At 46.6% G+C, this 15,441-nt stretch overlaps 1 protein-coding gene across 1 annotated transcript in view; it reads left to right on the forward strand.

Annotated features, from left to right (window-relative positions):
• LOC124594408 (peroxidase-like) overlaps window positions 1-15,441 on the forward strand; it is a 193,027-nt gene that overhangs the window by 96,691 nt on the left and 80,895 nt on the right. The window contains exon 8 of the mRNA XM_047132781.1: window positions 9,301-9,583. Within this exon, the coding sequence (XP_046988737.1) occupies window positions 9,301-9,583 (283 nt within the window). The remainder of the gene's footprint in view (window positions 1-9,300; window positions 9,584-15,441) is intronic.

Below are 15,441 nucleotides of genomic sequence, written 5' to 3' on the forward strand. Positions count from 1 at the left end.
GTGTTTTACTCAGAAAGATTCTTGTCCTTTATCTTTATTATAGACATTATCTTGCAAGTATCTGCAGTTAACACTGTAGCAGTATTTAATCGGTTACACCGGCGCCTTGTATGTGGTTTCCTTCACAGATGCGCGTTGCTTTCCCACATAGTTTAGAAGAAATTTAAGCCTTCCTGTCGCCTTTCCTAAAAATGATTTTGTGTGATCGTCCAACTCCATGTCCATTCTTAACCCCAGTTATTTAATCGGTGTGACATGTTTCTGAAGGTACACCTACATCTACATGGTTATTGTGCAATTTACAATTAAGTGCCTGGCAGGGGTTTCATGAAATCGCCTTTAAAAGCTACTTCTCTACCGTTCCACACTCTTTCCGTGTGAGCCCTGATTTCTCTTTTTTTATTGTGATGATCATTTCTCCCTATGTAGGTGGCCACCAACAAAATATTTTCCCACTCTTAGGAGAAAGTTGGTTATTGAAATTTCATGAGAAGATCCTGCCGCAACGAAGGACGTCTTAGTTTTAGTGACTGCCACCCAAGTTTGTGCATCATATCCGTGGCTCTCTCTCCCTTATTTCGCGATAATACAAAATTAGCTGCCGTTCTTTTAACTTTTGAACTTTTTCGATGTCCTCGGTCAATCCTTTCTGATGTGGTTCCCTCAGCGGACAGCAATGTTCCAGAAGAGAGCGAACAAGCGCAGTGTAAGCAGTCCGTTTAAAAGACCTGTTACATTTTGTAAGTTCGCTGCCAGTAAATTGCAGTCTCTGGTTGCTTTCCCCACAACATTATGTAAGTCATCGTTCCAGTCGTAATTGTAATCCGTAAGTACTGAATTTACAGCCTTTAGATTTGCATGATTTATCGAGTAGCGGAAATATAGCGGATTCATTTCAGTACTCGTTATTATTATTACTATGTAGTATTCTGCCTAGTGGCAGGTCTGTGTCTTCGTACGGAGAATTTCTGATGTCAATGTTCCCTGTTTTCAGCTTCCTCCTTCAGTCTGCTGTATCTCTCTCCATCTTTCACGCCATCCAAAAGCTGAATTCTTCTTCTTCCTCGTCCTGCCATTCCTTTAATTTTCCCTTCAATGACTTCGTGTATGAGCCCTCTGTGTCCAAGTATGTGTCCGATCCAGTTGGCCTTCCTCTGAAGAATAGCATTCAGAATGTCTCTCTTCTCTCCTACTCTTCTCAGTACATTGTTATTCGTCACCCGGCCGGTCCACTTGATCTTCTCCATTCTCCTCCAGCGTCACGTTTCAAAACTTTCAAGGTATTTCTTTTCCTTTTTTCTCGTAGTCGACGTCTCTGGTCCGTACAGTGCAATGCTCCAGATGTAGCACTTCACCAGATTCTTCTTTAATTCCAAGCTTAACTTGGTGGTCAGCAAACTCCTCTTCTTATAGAATGCAGTTTTGGCCATAGCGATTCTTGCTCGAATTTCGCTGGTGCATAGGGCATCCTTTGTCATCAAATTTCCCAAGTACTTGAACTGTTTCACATCGACCAGTTCTCGATTGTAGAGATATCTGCATCACTTTTGATTTTTCGATGCTGATTTTCATGCCGCATTTCCTTCCAGTTTCCACCAACTGATTCATCATGTGTTGCAAATGGTTCAAATGGCTCTGAGCACTATGGGACTTAACTTCTGAGGTCATCAGTCCTCTAGAACTTAGAACTACTTATACCTAACTAACCTAAGGACATCACACACACCCATGCCCGAGGCAAGATTCGAACCTGCGACTGTAGTGGTCGCGCGGTTCCAGACTGTGGTGCCTAGAACCGCTCGGCCACCATGTGTTGCAGTTTTCTTTGATTTTTAGCAAGCACTACCAGGTCATCGGTATAACTGATGGTATTGATGAAGTGTCCTACTGTCCTGAAGTTTCCGCATCCTTTCAAAGCTTCTCTCGCTTCCCATACAGGTTGAACAGACTCGGCGATAGTCCGCAGCTCGTGGTCGTGCGGTAGCGTTCTCGCTTCCCGCGCCCGGGTTCCCGGGTTCGATTCCCGGCGGGGTCAGGGATTTTCTCTGCCTCGTGATGACTGGGTGTTGTGTGATGTCCTTAGGTTAGTTAGGTTTAAGTAGTTCTAAGTTCTAGGGGACTGATGACCATAGATGTTAAGTCCCATAGTGCTCAGAGCGATTTGAGCGAGACTCGGCGATAGACAGCATCCTTGTCTGACGCCTCTTCCTATTTCCACGCTACTTGTTTCTCCATAGTTTAGCCGCACCTACACTCTTTGTCCAAGGTACAAATGTAGATGACTTTTCGCTTTTCGTTTTTTACTCCATACAGATATGTCATCTAAATCATTTTGCAAGCAGTTTTGATCGTCTGATTCTCGTAACTGATGGTTCGTTACTTACCTACGTGTTGGATACTATCGGTTTCTTACTCTTTGTTATACATACTATCAAGCTTATATACTGAGGTAATAAAAGTCGTGGTATAGAGACATACACATGACGGTAGTATCGCGTGCACAAAAAAGGGCAATGCACTGGCGCAGGTGTCATTTGTACTCATATGATTCATTTGAAAAGGTTTCCGAGCAGATTATGGCCGCATGAAGGGAATAGACAGACTTTGAACGCGGAGTGGTAGTCAGAGCTAGACGCATGGGTCATTCCATTTCGGAACTCGTCAGGGAATTCAGTACTCCGAGGACCACAATGTCAAGAGTTTGCCGAGAACAGCACATTTAAGGCATTCTCTCTCACTACGAACAACGCAGGGACCGACGGCCTTCACTTAAAGACCGAGAGCAATGGCGATTGCGAAGAGGTGTCATTGCTAACATACAAGTAACACTGCGTGAAGTAACCGCAGAAATCAATGTGGGACGTACGATGAACGTCTCCGTTAGGACATTGCGGCTTAATCCCTACAGATTTTTGCAAAATGGCTCTGAGCACTATGGGACTTAACATCTGTGGTCATCAGTCCCCTAGAACTTAGAACTACTTAAACCTAACTAACCTAAGGGCATCACACACATCCACGCCCGAGGCAGGATACGAACCTGTGACCGTAGCGGTCACGCGTTTCCAGACTGAAGCGCCTAGAACCGCACGTCCACACCGGCCGGCACAGATTTTTGCACAAAAGCTTGTTTTCCTCCAGTGAATCCATTTTAACATCTTTCTCTAGTGTCACATTTCGAATACTTTCACTTATACCACAGTCCATTTTTCAGTGCCATACAATGCTGTGACCAAGACGTACAGTTTCACTTATTCCTCCATAGATGTTCTGTTGTCCGCCTATTCTGCTCAATGGTCAGCGCTTATGACAGCTGTGCAGTGGGCCCGGGTTCGATTCACCACTGGGTAGGAGATTCTCTTCGTTCGAGGTCTGGTTGTTGAGTTGTCCTCATTACCATTTCATCATCATCCACACGCAAGTCACCCAGTGTGGCGTCACCTTAACAAGACTTGCAGCTGATAGCCGAACTTTCCCTGATGGAGACTTTAGGGCATCAATGCCAGTTCATTTCATTTCAGTGTTCTGTCAATCTTTGCTACCTAAGGAACTTCCTATCGCCTAAACCAGACCACAGTTGATATGTTCCTACGGTCCGCCATCTCGTTTACTTTGTAGATATACTTCAATAATCCTGATAACCCATTGTTTCAAAAGGGATTTTTCCAACGACACAATGCGAGTTTGTACTGGACTGAAGCGCGTCCATTGGATTCGTGTCAGCAAACACCACATGCCATCTATACCATTCGATTAATTTCAGCCCAGCTGAAGAAAATGTCCGCGACGTGGACGCCGTGTAGTCGAAGACTGTCGTCTTGGAAAACGAACCCAAAATGCTGCCTAAGATTGTAGGATCCTGTTCGGTTATCACTCGGCGATCAAATTACCTTTGATAGAAATGAGACGCGAAAGAAATCCGTACATGAAAACGGTCCAAAAGAAGACTGACTTACTTCCCTGCTCAATCCATGGAGTTGCATGCCTGAAACATGGACTGGTACCTGCGTGCGTTCGTACTATTCGTCACAAGGCCTGAGACAAGTTCTGCACTCGTCGGTGAAGAAGACCTGACACCTTTGGTTCGGGTTCCATTCCTGCTGTTATTATGACGAGGAGCGCTTTTTGTCTCGTGATAGTAATGGAACGTTAACACGAAGTCGCTACGTTGTACGCGATATCAGGAGGCAAGTCTCAGTGCTGACAATGTTTCTTGCCGTAAAGTGACTATGTGCGCGTAGTGACCTTCCGAGGTTTATTGACGTACTGACGCTGGATTGTCCTGCTCATGATTGGAGGCAAAGAACAGATCTGAAAACGCTGGTTCACTTTAATCTTCGTTACACTGGTGGCAGTATGTAGCAATTTCCTACGTTCTAAAGAATGTGAGAAGTGATGACGATGGCGCATATTAGTAATTTATGGAGCAGTTTTTTATGTAAGTTAACGACACGAGAGTTTTGTAAACCCGAGAAAATAGCACACTGGTCCCTTTGGAACGCCGTAGATGGTGCAGAAATGGTACCAGGTGATGATGAGACCCTACACCACAGACATCAGTCGTGGAAGTGAAGTAATATTATGCACATGCCTGTCGGTTATATGGAATCAGCGTAGTAAGATGGGACAACATGAACGCGTGACAGAATGCTAGAAAGAGGCCATCGTGGTTAGAGGTGCCTATGACCACACCATAAATGAAGTTGCCTGATTTCGTATTATAACAACACGCACTGTCTAACATTCTTCAACTAATTCCCATAGATGGTTACGACAGTAGCTCGCAACCAGCTGACCAGCATAGCCGTTTCCGAGATGCCCGTTCCTAGGCGTCGGCACGTAACAGTCTTTCCTATTTGCGGCCCGCATCGTCGCTAGAATGACCAGCCTTAACTTGTGCACGTCTTATACACTTTTCTTAGCGTGTCACATGCCCGAGACGCCACCAGGCGGCATTCACTGTCGCGGTTTTTCAGTGAACTTTATTTCAGAGAGGTGTCCATTTTTCAAGAAAAAAAATTTTTAATAAGTTGACAGTAGGCAGAACACGTTTAACTACTAATAAGGTTCAGTTTAAGATGAACGTGAGGAATTTATTGGCGGTGAAGCTAACTCTTCTTACTTCATTAACGAATTTCTTAGTGGCACCATGTGAGGTATAAACTCTGGTCTCCAAAATTTATGGACGAAAGTAATTTTCTCATAATATGTGACTGCCATGTAACATAGCTCGATGACGCTTGGAACATACATAGAAAGAACTGCTGAGGGTAAGTGAAAGACGTACCCAATGAAGCAAACAGAAATGGCACTTTCATTGAAACACAATAACTACACTGCTCATCACGACTTGTGATGGTCCCTGATTGCCGGCCGGGGTGGCCAAGCGGTTATAGGCGCTACAGTCTGGAACCGCGCGACCGCTACGGTCGCAGGTTCGAATCGTGCCTCGGGCATGGATGTGTGTGATGTCCTTAGGTAAGTTAGGTTTAAGTAGTTCTAATTTCTATGGGACTGATGACCTTAGAAGTTAAGTCTCATCGTGCTCAGAGCCATTTGGACCATTTGAACACATAGATGTCAATATGCCAAAGCAACATTAGCCTCTCCTCGCTATAATACCTGCTTTACAGAGCCGATGTTTTTCGACAATGTTGCTGGCTGCATTTTTAATGCATTCTCACCTCTCGTCATATGAAGGGATATGATAATTAAATGGACACCCTAGCTGCAAACAGACGTTGATATACATTCCTGGAAATTGAAATAAGAACACCGTGAATTCATTGTCCCAGGAAGGGGAAACTTTATTGACACATTCCTGGGGTCAGATACATCACATGATCACACTGACAGAACCACAGGCACATAGACACAGGCAACAGAGCATGCACAATGTCGGCACTAGTACAGAGTATATCCACCTTTCGCAGCAATGCAGGCTGCTATTCTCCCATGGAGACGATCGTAGAGATGCTGGATGTAGTCCTGTGGAACGGCTTGCCATGCCATTTCCACCTGGCGCCTCAGTTGGACCAGCGTTCGTGCTGGACGTGCAGACCGTGTGAGACGACGCTTCATCCAGTCCCAAACATGCTCAATGGGGGACAGATCCGGAGATCTTGCTGGCCACGGCAGTTGACTTACACCTTCTAGAGCACGTTGGGTGGCACGGGATACATGCGGACGTGCATTGTCCTGTTGGAACAACAAGTTCCATTGCCGGTCTAGGAATGGTAGAACGATGGGTTCGATGACGGTTTGGATGTACCGTGCACTATTCAGTGTCCCCTCGACGATCACCAGTGGTGTACGGCCAGTGTAGGAGATCGCTCCCCACGCCATGATGCCGGGTGTTGGCCCTGTGTGCCTCGGTCGTATGCAGTCCTGATTGTGGCGCTCACCTGCACGGCGCCAAACACGCATACGACCATCATTGGCACCAAGGCAGAAGCGACTCTCATCGCTGAAGACGACACGTCTCCATTCGTCCCTCCATTCACGCCTGTCGCGACTCCACTGGAGGCGGGCTGCACGATGTTGGGGCGTGAGCGGAAGACGGCCTAACGGTGTGCGGGACCGTAGCCCAGCTTCATGGAGACGGTTGCGAATGGTCCTCGCCGATACCCCAGGAGCAACAGTGTCCCTAATTTGCTGGGAAGTGGCGGTGCGGTCCCCTACGGCACTGCGTAGGATCCTACGGTCTTGGCGTGCATCCGTGCGACGCTGCGGTCCGGTCCCAGGTCGACGGGCACGTGCACCTTCCGCCGACCACTGGCGACAACATCGATGTACTGTGGAGACCTCACGCCCCACGTGTTGAGCAATTCGGCGGTACGTCCACCCGGCCTCCCGCATGCCCACTATACGCCCTCGCTCAAAGTCCGTCAACTGCACATACGGTTCACGTCCACGCTGTCGCGGCATGCTACCAGTGTTAAAGACTGCGATGAAGCTCCGTATGCCACGGCAAACTGGCTGACACTGACGGCGGCGGTGCACAAATGCTGCGCAGCTAGCGCCATTCGACGGCCAACACCGCGGTTCCTGGTGTGTCCGCTATGCTGTGCGTGTGATCATTGCTTGTACAGCCCTCTCGCAGTGTCCGGAGCAAGTATGGTGGGTCTGACACACCGGTGTCAATGTGTTCTTTTTTCCATTTCCAGGAGTGTACTTCATTGGGGACATGTTGAAAATGTGTGCCCCGACCGAGACTCGAACCCGGATCTCCTGCTTACATGGCAGACGCTCTATCCATCTGAGCCACCGAGGGCACAGAGGATAGTACGCCTGCAGGGACTTATCCCTTGCACGCTCCCCGCGAGACCCACATTCCCAACATGTCCACACCACTAGTGTGCGCCTAATAGATGTTTGCCCAGCGTACTCATTACTCGTTGCAGATTAATCTACGTTCATATACAGTTAAAATATGGCTTCCCGTCCATTGACCTTCTTGTGCGAACGCACACGCTATACCCGAACTCGTACGGGACTTGGTAGATTAACCTGAGTGTGATGGGCAAACATCTATTAGGCGCCCTACGAATGTAGTGGTGTGGACATGTTGGGAATGTTGGTCTCGCGGGGAGCGTGCAAGGGATAAGTCCCTGCAGACGTACTATCCTCTGTGCCCTCGGTGGCTCAGATGGATAGAGCGTCTGCTATGTAAGCAGGAGATCCGGGGTTCGAGTGTCGGTCGGGGCACACATTTTCAACGTCCCGAATGAAGTATATCAACGTCTGTTTGCAGCTAGGGTGTCCATTTAATTATTTCATTCTAGCGAAGCTGCATGGTCATCAACGGTAACTGTTCTTTCGGGAACAGATACTACCTTCACATATATATCATCATTTTAGTGATCCAGGTATTATGCTGTGGGGAGAGATTATGTTGCGTGATTCGTGGTGTAGTGACTATCGTTGCTGCCTATGGATGACAGGGTCCTGGGTTCGATTCGCGGCCGGGTCGGGGATTTTCTCCGCCCGAGGACTGGGTGTATGTGTTGTCCCCATCATTCGAGGAAGTGACGAGACTGGACCGTAAAAAAGATTGGGAATTTGTACAGGCGCTGATAACCACGTAGTTGAGCGCCCCACAAAACAAATATCATCATCATTATCTTGTGTGGGCGTACTGACCTCCAGATCTTTGAACATGGTACACTCACCGGTCATCCTTATTGTGACACAGTACTGCTATCGATGTGGTGGGATGCATTCGGCCCTGACTTCGTTTTAATGGGTGACAGTACGCAACCACATGGAACTCTGCAGGAAAATGATTCAAATGGCTCTGAGCACTATGGGACTCAACATCTTAGGTCATAAGTCCCCTAGAACTTAGAACTACTTAAACCTAACTAACCTAAGGACATCACACACACCCATGCCCGAGGCAGGATTCGAACCTGCGACCGTAGCAGTCCCGCGGTGCCGGACTGCAGCGCCAGAACCGCTAGACCACCGCGGCCGGTAACTCTGCAGGAGGAGGAGCTCTTGGAACAAGAGGATATTTGCTGAGCGCACTGGGTTGCCCGTTCCCACGACTTAAATGCTGCAGAACACTTATGTGTGCACTGGGGAGACGTACCACTGCACGTCCATGTGCACCGACGACTAATCCACCAACTGGCAACCACGTGGGTGGAGGAAAGCGGCGCCCTATGACAAGAACTCCTTACCAACCTTGTGACCAGCATGGAATCACGTTGGAGGGAATGCATTGGCGTCCCTGGTGACCACACTCCCTAATGAGAACCACGTCCCGCCTTTTATAATGTCCAAGGGATCGTCGTAAATCGTGGTGACCTCAGAGTAGGAGTACTTATTGTATTTAAATAAAAGTGCAATTTCTGTTGGATGTGAGGTCCGCCAGTTACGCAAAACACCGGTTTTTCTCAGTACCCAAACATGTTTCGGAACCACTGTGCCATCATCAGTGGGTTTTCGTTTTTATTTAACCCACTGATGATGGCACAGTGGTTCCGAAACATGTTTGGGTACTGAGAAAAAACGGTGTTTTCCATAACTGGCGGACCTCACATCCAACAATTTTAACTGCAAACACGGCCAATACAAGGAGCCGCAAAACAAAATTATGAATAGTGCCACTTCTGTTCGTTTCATTGCGTATTTGTTTCAGTTACTTCTGTACTATACTGTAACAATTCTTTCAATGTATGTTCCGAGTTTCAGCGAGCTATATTACTTGAGAGTGACACATCATCCCTTAAGTTTGCACACCACTGTAGTTTAGTGGTGTGGCTGAACCGTTGCTGAGCTGGCCGTGTCCCGCAGTGGCGCAGTCGGGCTCGAAGGGCATCCTGCAGGCGCCGCCGCCGCCGCCGGTGGTGGTGCCGCCGCTGACGCCGCAGCAGCTGGACGCGGCGGCCGCCTCGGCGCTGGAGCGCGTGCGCCAGCGCATCCAGTTCCTCGCGGCGCTCTTCTCCGGGGGCGTCGTCGTCGCGCCGGGCACGCCGGCCGCCTGGCACCAGGAGTTCTTCCAGACCACCAACCGCACGCTCACCACGGGCCAGCAGGCGCAGAAGAACGTCGAAGCCAGCGTCGGCCTCATCCAGGAGTGAGTAGCGCGGCGCGCAGGGCGAAGCAGCGGTCCTGGGCTGTCGGTTGTTGGAGAGAACGAGGAGGTGTCGATGGGCGAACATGGGAGTGAAAGGAATGAAGGCAGTGAAGGAAGTGAAGGGAGTGAAGGGTGTGAAGGTCGCACTTGGACAACCTTCCGAAATGCCTTAAAAAAATGACGAAGTAAATACTCCAGAATTAGAATCAAGAACAACTGGCAACTTGGCTTATCTAAGTTACCTGGCTGTAGCGAAGCAGCTTAAAACACTTAATAAGGCAAGGCTTCCGGTCCAGATCCTATACTAGTCAGGTTCCTTTCAGAGTATGCAGATACAACTGCAATCATACACAACCGCTCGCTCTTACAAAGTGTAAGTGGGCTGTTTAGGTTTTTATGTTGGTAACGCCACGTGGCGCTCTGTATGAAAGTCACTGACTGTGCTGTGTGCAGTCTGTGGCTGGTTTGCGTTGTTGGAATATTTGCTATTGTAGTGTTGGGCAGTTGGATGTGAACAGCGCGTAGCGTTGCGCAGTTGGAGGTGAGCCGCCAGCAGTGGTGGATGTGGGGAGAGAGATGGCAGAATTTTGAGAGCGGACGATCTGGACGTGTGTCCATCAGAAATATTAAATTTGTAATGTTGGATATCATGAAATGATATATACATGATGACTTTTGAACATTATTAAGGTAAATACATTGTTTGTTCTCTATCAAAATCTTTCATTTGCTAACTATGCCTTTCAGTAGTTAGTGCCTTCAGTAGTTAGAATATTTTATTCAGCTGGCAGTATTGGCGCAAGCTGTATTGCAGTAGTTTGAGTAACGAAGATTTTTATGAGGTAAATGATTCACGAAAGGTATAGGTTATTGTTAGTCAGGGCCATTCTTTTGTAGTGATTATTGAAAGTCAGATTGCGTTGCGCTAAAAAAAAAATATTGTGTCTCAGTTTAGTGATGAGCAGAATAAGTAAAGAGAGAAATGACTGAGTACGTTCGGTTTTGCTCAGCTGTTTGAAAATCAAATAACGTAGAGGTTTACCAGCACAGTAATTCATAAATTTTTCTAAGGGGACATTTCAAAAGGTCCGTACCTAAAGACTGCAGGCCGGCCGAAGTGGCCGCGCGGTTCTGGCGCTGCAGTCTGGAACCGCGAGACCGCTACGGTCGCAGGTTCGAATCCTGCCTCGGGCATGGATGTGTGTGATGTCCTTAGGTTAGTTAGGTTTAACTAGTTCTAAGTTCTAGGGGACTAATGACCTCAGCAGTTGAGTCCCATAGTGCTCAGAGCCATTTGAACCATTTTTTAAAGACTGCAAAGTTGTACAAGTCACGCTATTACCCAAGAAAGGAACAAGGAGTAATTTACTGAATTACAACCCATATCATAAACCTCTATTTGCAGTAGAAATTTGTAACATATACTGTGCTCGAAAACTAGCGATTTGATGACAAATAGCCAACCCAAAAAAAATGGTTCAAATGGCTCTGAGCACTATGGGACTTAACATCTGTGGTCATCAGTCCCCTTGAACTTAGAACTACTTAAACCTAACCAACCTAAGGACATCACACACATCCATGCCCGAGGCAGGATTCGAACCTGCGACCGTAGCAGTCGCGCGGTTCTGAACTGACCGCCTAGAACCGCTCGGCCACTAGCCAACCCAGATTCAGCAAATATCAATCTTGTGAAACGCAACTAGCTCTTTGCTTTCACGAAGCAATGAGTGCTTTTGATATGTGACGTCAAATTGATTTTTAGATTTCCATGGGGTTTGACACTGTTCCTCACAAGCGACATCTAATCAGATTACATGCCTATCTAGTATCGTCTCAGTTATGGGGCTGGATTCGTGATTTGCGTCTAGAAAAGTAGGAATTCGTTGTAACCGACAGAAAGTCAACGAGTAAAATATAAGTAATATCTGCTGTTCCAAAAATACATAAACAATTTAGGAGACAATCCGAGCAGTCCTCTTCCTCGTAGATTGTTTGCAGATGATGCTGTCATTTACCGTCATGAAAAGTCATCAGATGATCAAAACGAATCGGAAAATGATTCAGATAAGGTAGAGTAATTGACTCTAAATCATGAAAAGTGTAAGTCACTCACATGAACACTAAAGACAATCTCCTAAATTTCAGTTAAACGTTAAATCACATAATTTTTTTAAAGGCTGTAAACTAAACTAAATACTTAGGGATTGGAACGATCACACAGATAATGTTGCCGGGAAAGCAATCCAAAGACTGCGATTTATTGCCAGAACACCTAGAAAATGTAACAGATCTACTAAAGAGACTGCTTACCCTACGCTTGTCCGCTCTCTTTTGGTTTATTGTTGTGCGGCGTGGGATCCACATCAGATAGGACTGAAGGAGAACAGTTCAAAGAAAGGCAGCTCGTTTTGTATTATAGCGAAATGAGAGAATGGCTCTGAGCACTATGGGGCTTAACTTCTGAGGTCATCCGTCCCCTAGAACTTAGAACTACTTAAACCTAACTAACGTAAGAACAACACACACATCCATGCTCGAGGCAGGATTCGAACCTGCGACCGTAGCGGTCGCGTGGTTCCAGACTGAAGCGCCTAGAACCGCTCGGCTACACCGGCAGGCGCGAAATGAGAGAGAGAGTTCCACGGTCATGATACACGAATTAGGGTGGCTGTCATTAAAAGTAAGGCATTTTTCGCTGCGGCAGGACATTATCATGAAATTCCAATCACCAACTTTCTTCTCAAAGTCTGAGAATATTTTTTTGGCGTTCGCCTGCATTGGGGGAGGTAAATGTAAATGTCGTGTGACTAGGGCCTCCCGTCGTGTAGACCGTTCGCTGGGTGCAAGTCTTTGGATTTGATCGGCGACTTGCGCGTCGTGGAGATGAAATGATGGTGATTAGGACAACACAACACCCAGTCCTTGAGCGAAGAAAATCTCCGACCCAGCTGGGAATCGAACGCGGACCCTTAGGATTGACATTCTGTCGCTCTGACCACTCAGCTACCGGCGGCGGACCTGGGGGAGATGATGCCCACAATAAAATAACAGACGCAAGGATTTAAGTGTTCGTTATTCCTGCGCGCTGTTCGAGAGGGGAACGGTACAGAAGTAGCTTAAAAGTGGCTCGATGAATCTTCTGTCATGCACTTAATTGTGAACTGCAGATGATTCGTGTGGACGTAACGCATCATCTCCTGGCCGAGCCTGTATGTTCGTCCTGTTTGCTCCTTTTGGGGCTATAAACAGTTTCTGGTACCTGGGCTTAAGCGCTTGTGACTTTCCCGGGTGGTAGTCACTTTTTAGAACACAGGAGTCCAGGCAGAAAGCAGCGCTGTACAGAATATTTCGGTTATTGCGAGCAGCATATGCCCACCTGAGAGTCCAGATTTTTGTTCCTTAATCTGATTGACTGAAAAGACTAAATGATAATTAAATCCTCGAATCGCTTTGAAACTTGCGAAACTGATAGTCTGCCGATGGCTCTTGTGGGGAAAGGAGATGTCATGTGTCCCCTGACCTTTCAATGTGTTATACTTTCTGAAGTCAGATACTGATGATCGTTCAAGAACAAAAAGGTACTTATCTTTGGAGCCTTTCTGGGCAGTATGCTTCAATAAAATCTCGGTTTACAAGCAGTGTCACTTCGAATAAAACACCCGAACTTTCGACCGTTAGTAGCAGTTAAAATTATCGTGCCAGCCCTGGCATTCAGTAATTTTAACTCCTGATGACGATGCCAGAGACATCTATCGAAAGTTCGAGTGTTTTATTTGAAGTGACGCTGCTTGTAAACCGAGAAGATTTTTTTGAAACCAATTTAATGCCCAAATAAGGAAGATCACAACAATAAGAAGTGCGCTCCCGTGCAATGGGGTGGAATTTGCTTTAGTGCTTTTCCAGTTTTTCTAGGCGAGTGTTGCATTTTAGTGGGCAAGTATGTGCTCACTTTTGGCTGGGAGTCCAGTAGCTAGCTGGAAATAGTGTACAGTGAACGAACCGAACATTTTGAGATTAATCGACTCCAATAAATTCCATTTTATTCCCTGGAAATTTGAATGTGGTGCTTTGACTGACGTTTTGCCTATTGACCTTAAACTGTTATCAGGTTGTATCTTTGTGGGAAAAAAATGGTTCTGAGCACTATGGGACTTAACATCTGAGGTCATCAGTCCCCTAGAACTTAGAACTACTTAAACCTAACTAACCTAAGGACGTCACAGACATCCATGCCCGAGGCAGGATTCGAACCTGCGACCGTAGCGGTCGCGCGGTTCCAGACTGAAGCGCCTAGAACCGCTAGGCCACACCGGCCGGCTATCTTTGTGGAGATATTAGGTGAAAAGAGTTATAGGACCAGCTGAAGGCTGTGTATGAAGTGTCAGCGTGCACTTATTCCATTCCTGTGGTCGGATCTTTCAGTCGTTTTGAAAGTAGTACATACATTGGCCAGAAAACATGGTCGGATGCCAGTCTAGCTAAGTATACGTACACACCACCAGCGGGTTGTAATCGATTAGATTTGCAATTTCCTGTGACGGCTAGAACGTCCACCAGAGTGCAAGACTGCTGTTCGTATTTCTTGTTGTTATCAGACCTGGTAGGAAATACAAGAGGCTTGAACAGCGTTAGATGTTGAGTGATAATTGTGAAGGCCACGGATTTGCCGCATACTCATGTGAGACAGTGTTATCAGCACGTGACAGTGTGTTTCGATTTGGCCAGCTGGTCGAATTGTGCAACAGCGAGTTTCTTGGGACATTCGGGTGGAACAGTGACCCGATGTTGGACTGCGTGGGGACTTGAGGTCAAGTATCCTTGTCGTCAAGGTTCCAGTCGACCACGTCTCATCACCAAAAGGAAGCCGGCTGGTGTGGCCGAGCGATTCTACGCGTTTCAGTCTGGAACAGCGCGACCGCTACGGTCGCAGGTTCGAATCCTGCCTCGGGCATGGATGTGTGTGATGTCCTTAGGTTAGTTAGGTTTAAGTAGTTTTAAGTTCTAGGGGACTGATGACATCAGAAGTTAAGTTCCATAGTGCTCAGAGCCATTTGAACCATTTTTTGTTAACAATATTAGCTTATTCCCAAGAATAAGCAGCTTTCACTCAGTTAATACTGGACAGGAATCAGACCTGCATTTGGTTCCGACTTCTTTAACTCTTGTGCAGAAAGGTGTGCAGTATGATTCATAAACATTTTATTTTTATCTGTTATTACTTTTATGTTGTAATTTCATGTACTGACACGTTCCATGACCTTGGAGCTTTGCTCCTCAATTTGGCCCTACGGAACTTGACGTGTAAATAAAAAATAAATGGTAGGTGTTGCCACATCCGGTTTCAATCTCTCTGCTGGAAGGAGTTGTTACTAAGTCGAGTTTCTATCCATGCTTACTCCAGTACATAATTTCTTCCTGTTATTTTAGACATGTCTTTTGTACAAACTCTTGTGTTAACTTGATAGAGCTGTACCAGATTCTTCCCTGGGACTATTATGTTCAAGTGTTGGATAAATTTGGTGATTGAATCCAATACTTTTATTTTTATAAACAATCGTGTCGCTTACAGAAAATCTTAATTTATAATTTACAGTAATTTACTAACATCTACGAAACTGAAATGGTTTTTTTGATGTCATCAATCCATAACTGTGTAACGGTTACCCCTCGGCTCAGGACGTCGAGGTTGGACTGGTCAGGCGTGGACATTGCAAGTGTTGGAGGCCGACCTCCGAGAACTGGTGAGTGTTTCAGTATTACGCCCGAAGGCGTCATTGAAACAGTGGTATCTATAATAACGTTTTATCAACGTGACTGCTACAATGAATACTGTCTTCTCCGGCGTGCTGGAAATG

The sequence above is a fragment of the Schistocerca americana genome, chromosome 1 (genome assembly GCF_021461395.2).
Source record: "Schistocerca americana isolate TAMUIC-IGC-003095 chromosome 1, iqSchAmer2.1, whole genome shotgun sequence".
NCBI classification, from domain to species: domain Eukaryota; kingdom Metazoa; phylum Arthropoda; class Insecta; order Orthoptera; family Acrididae; genus Schistocerca; species Schistocerca americana.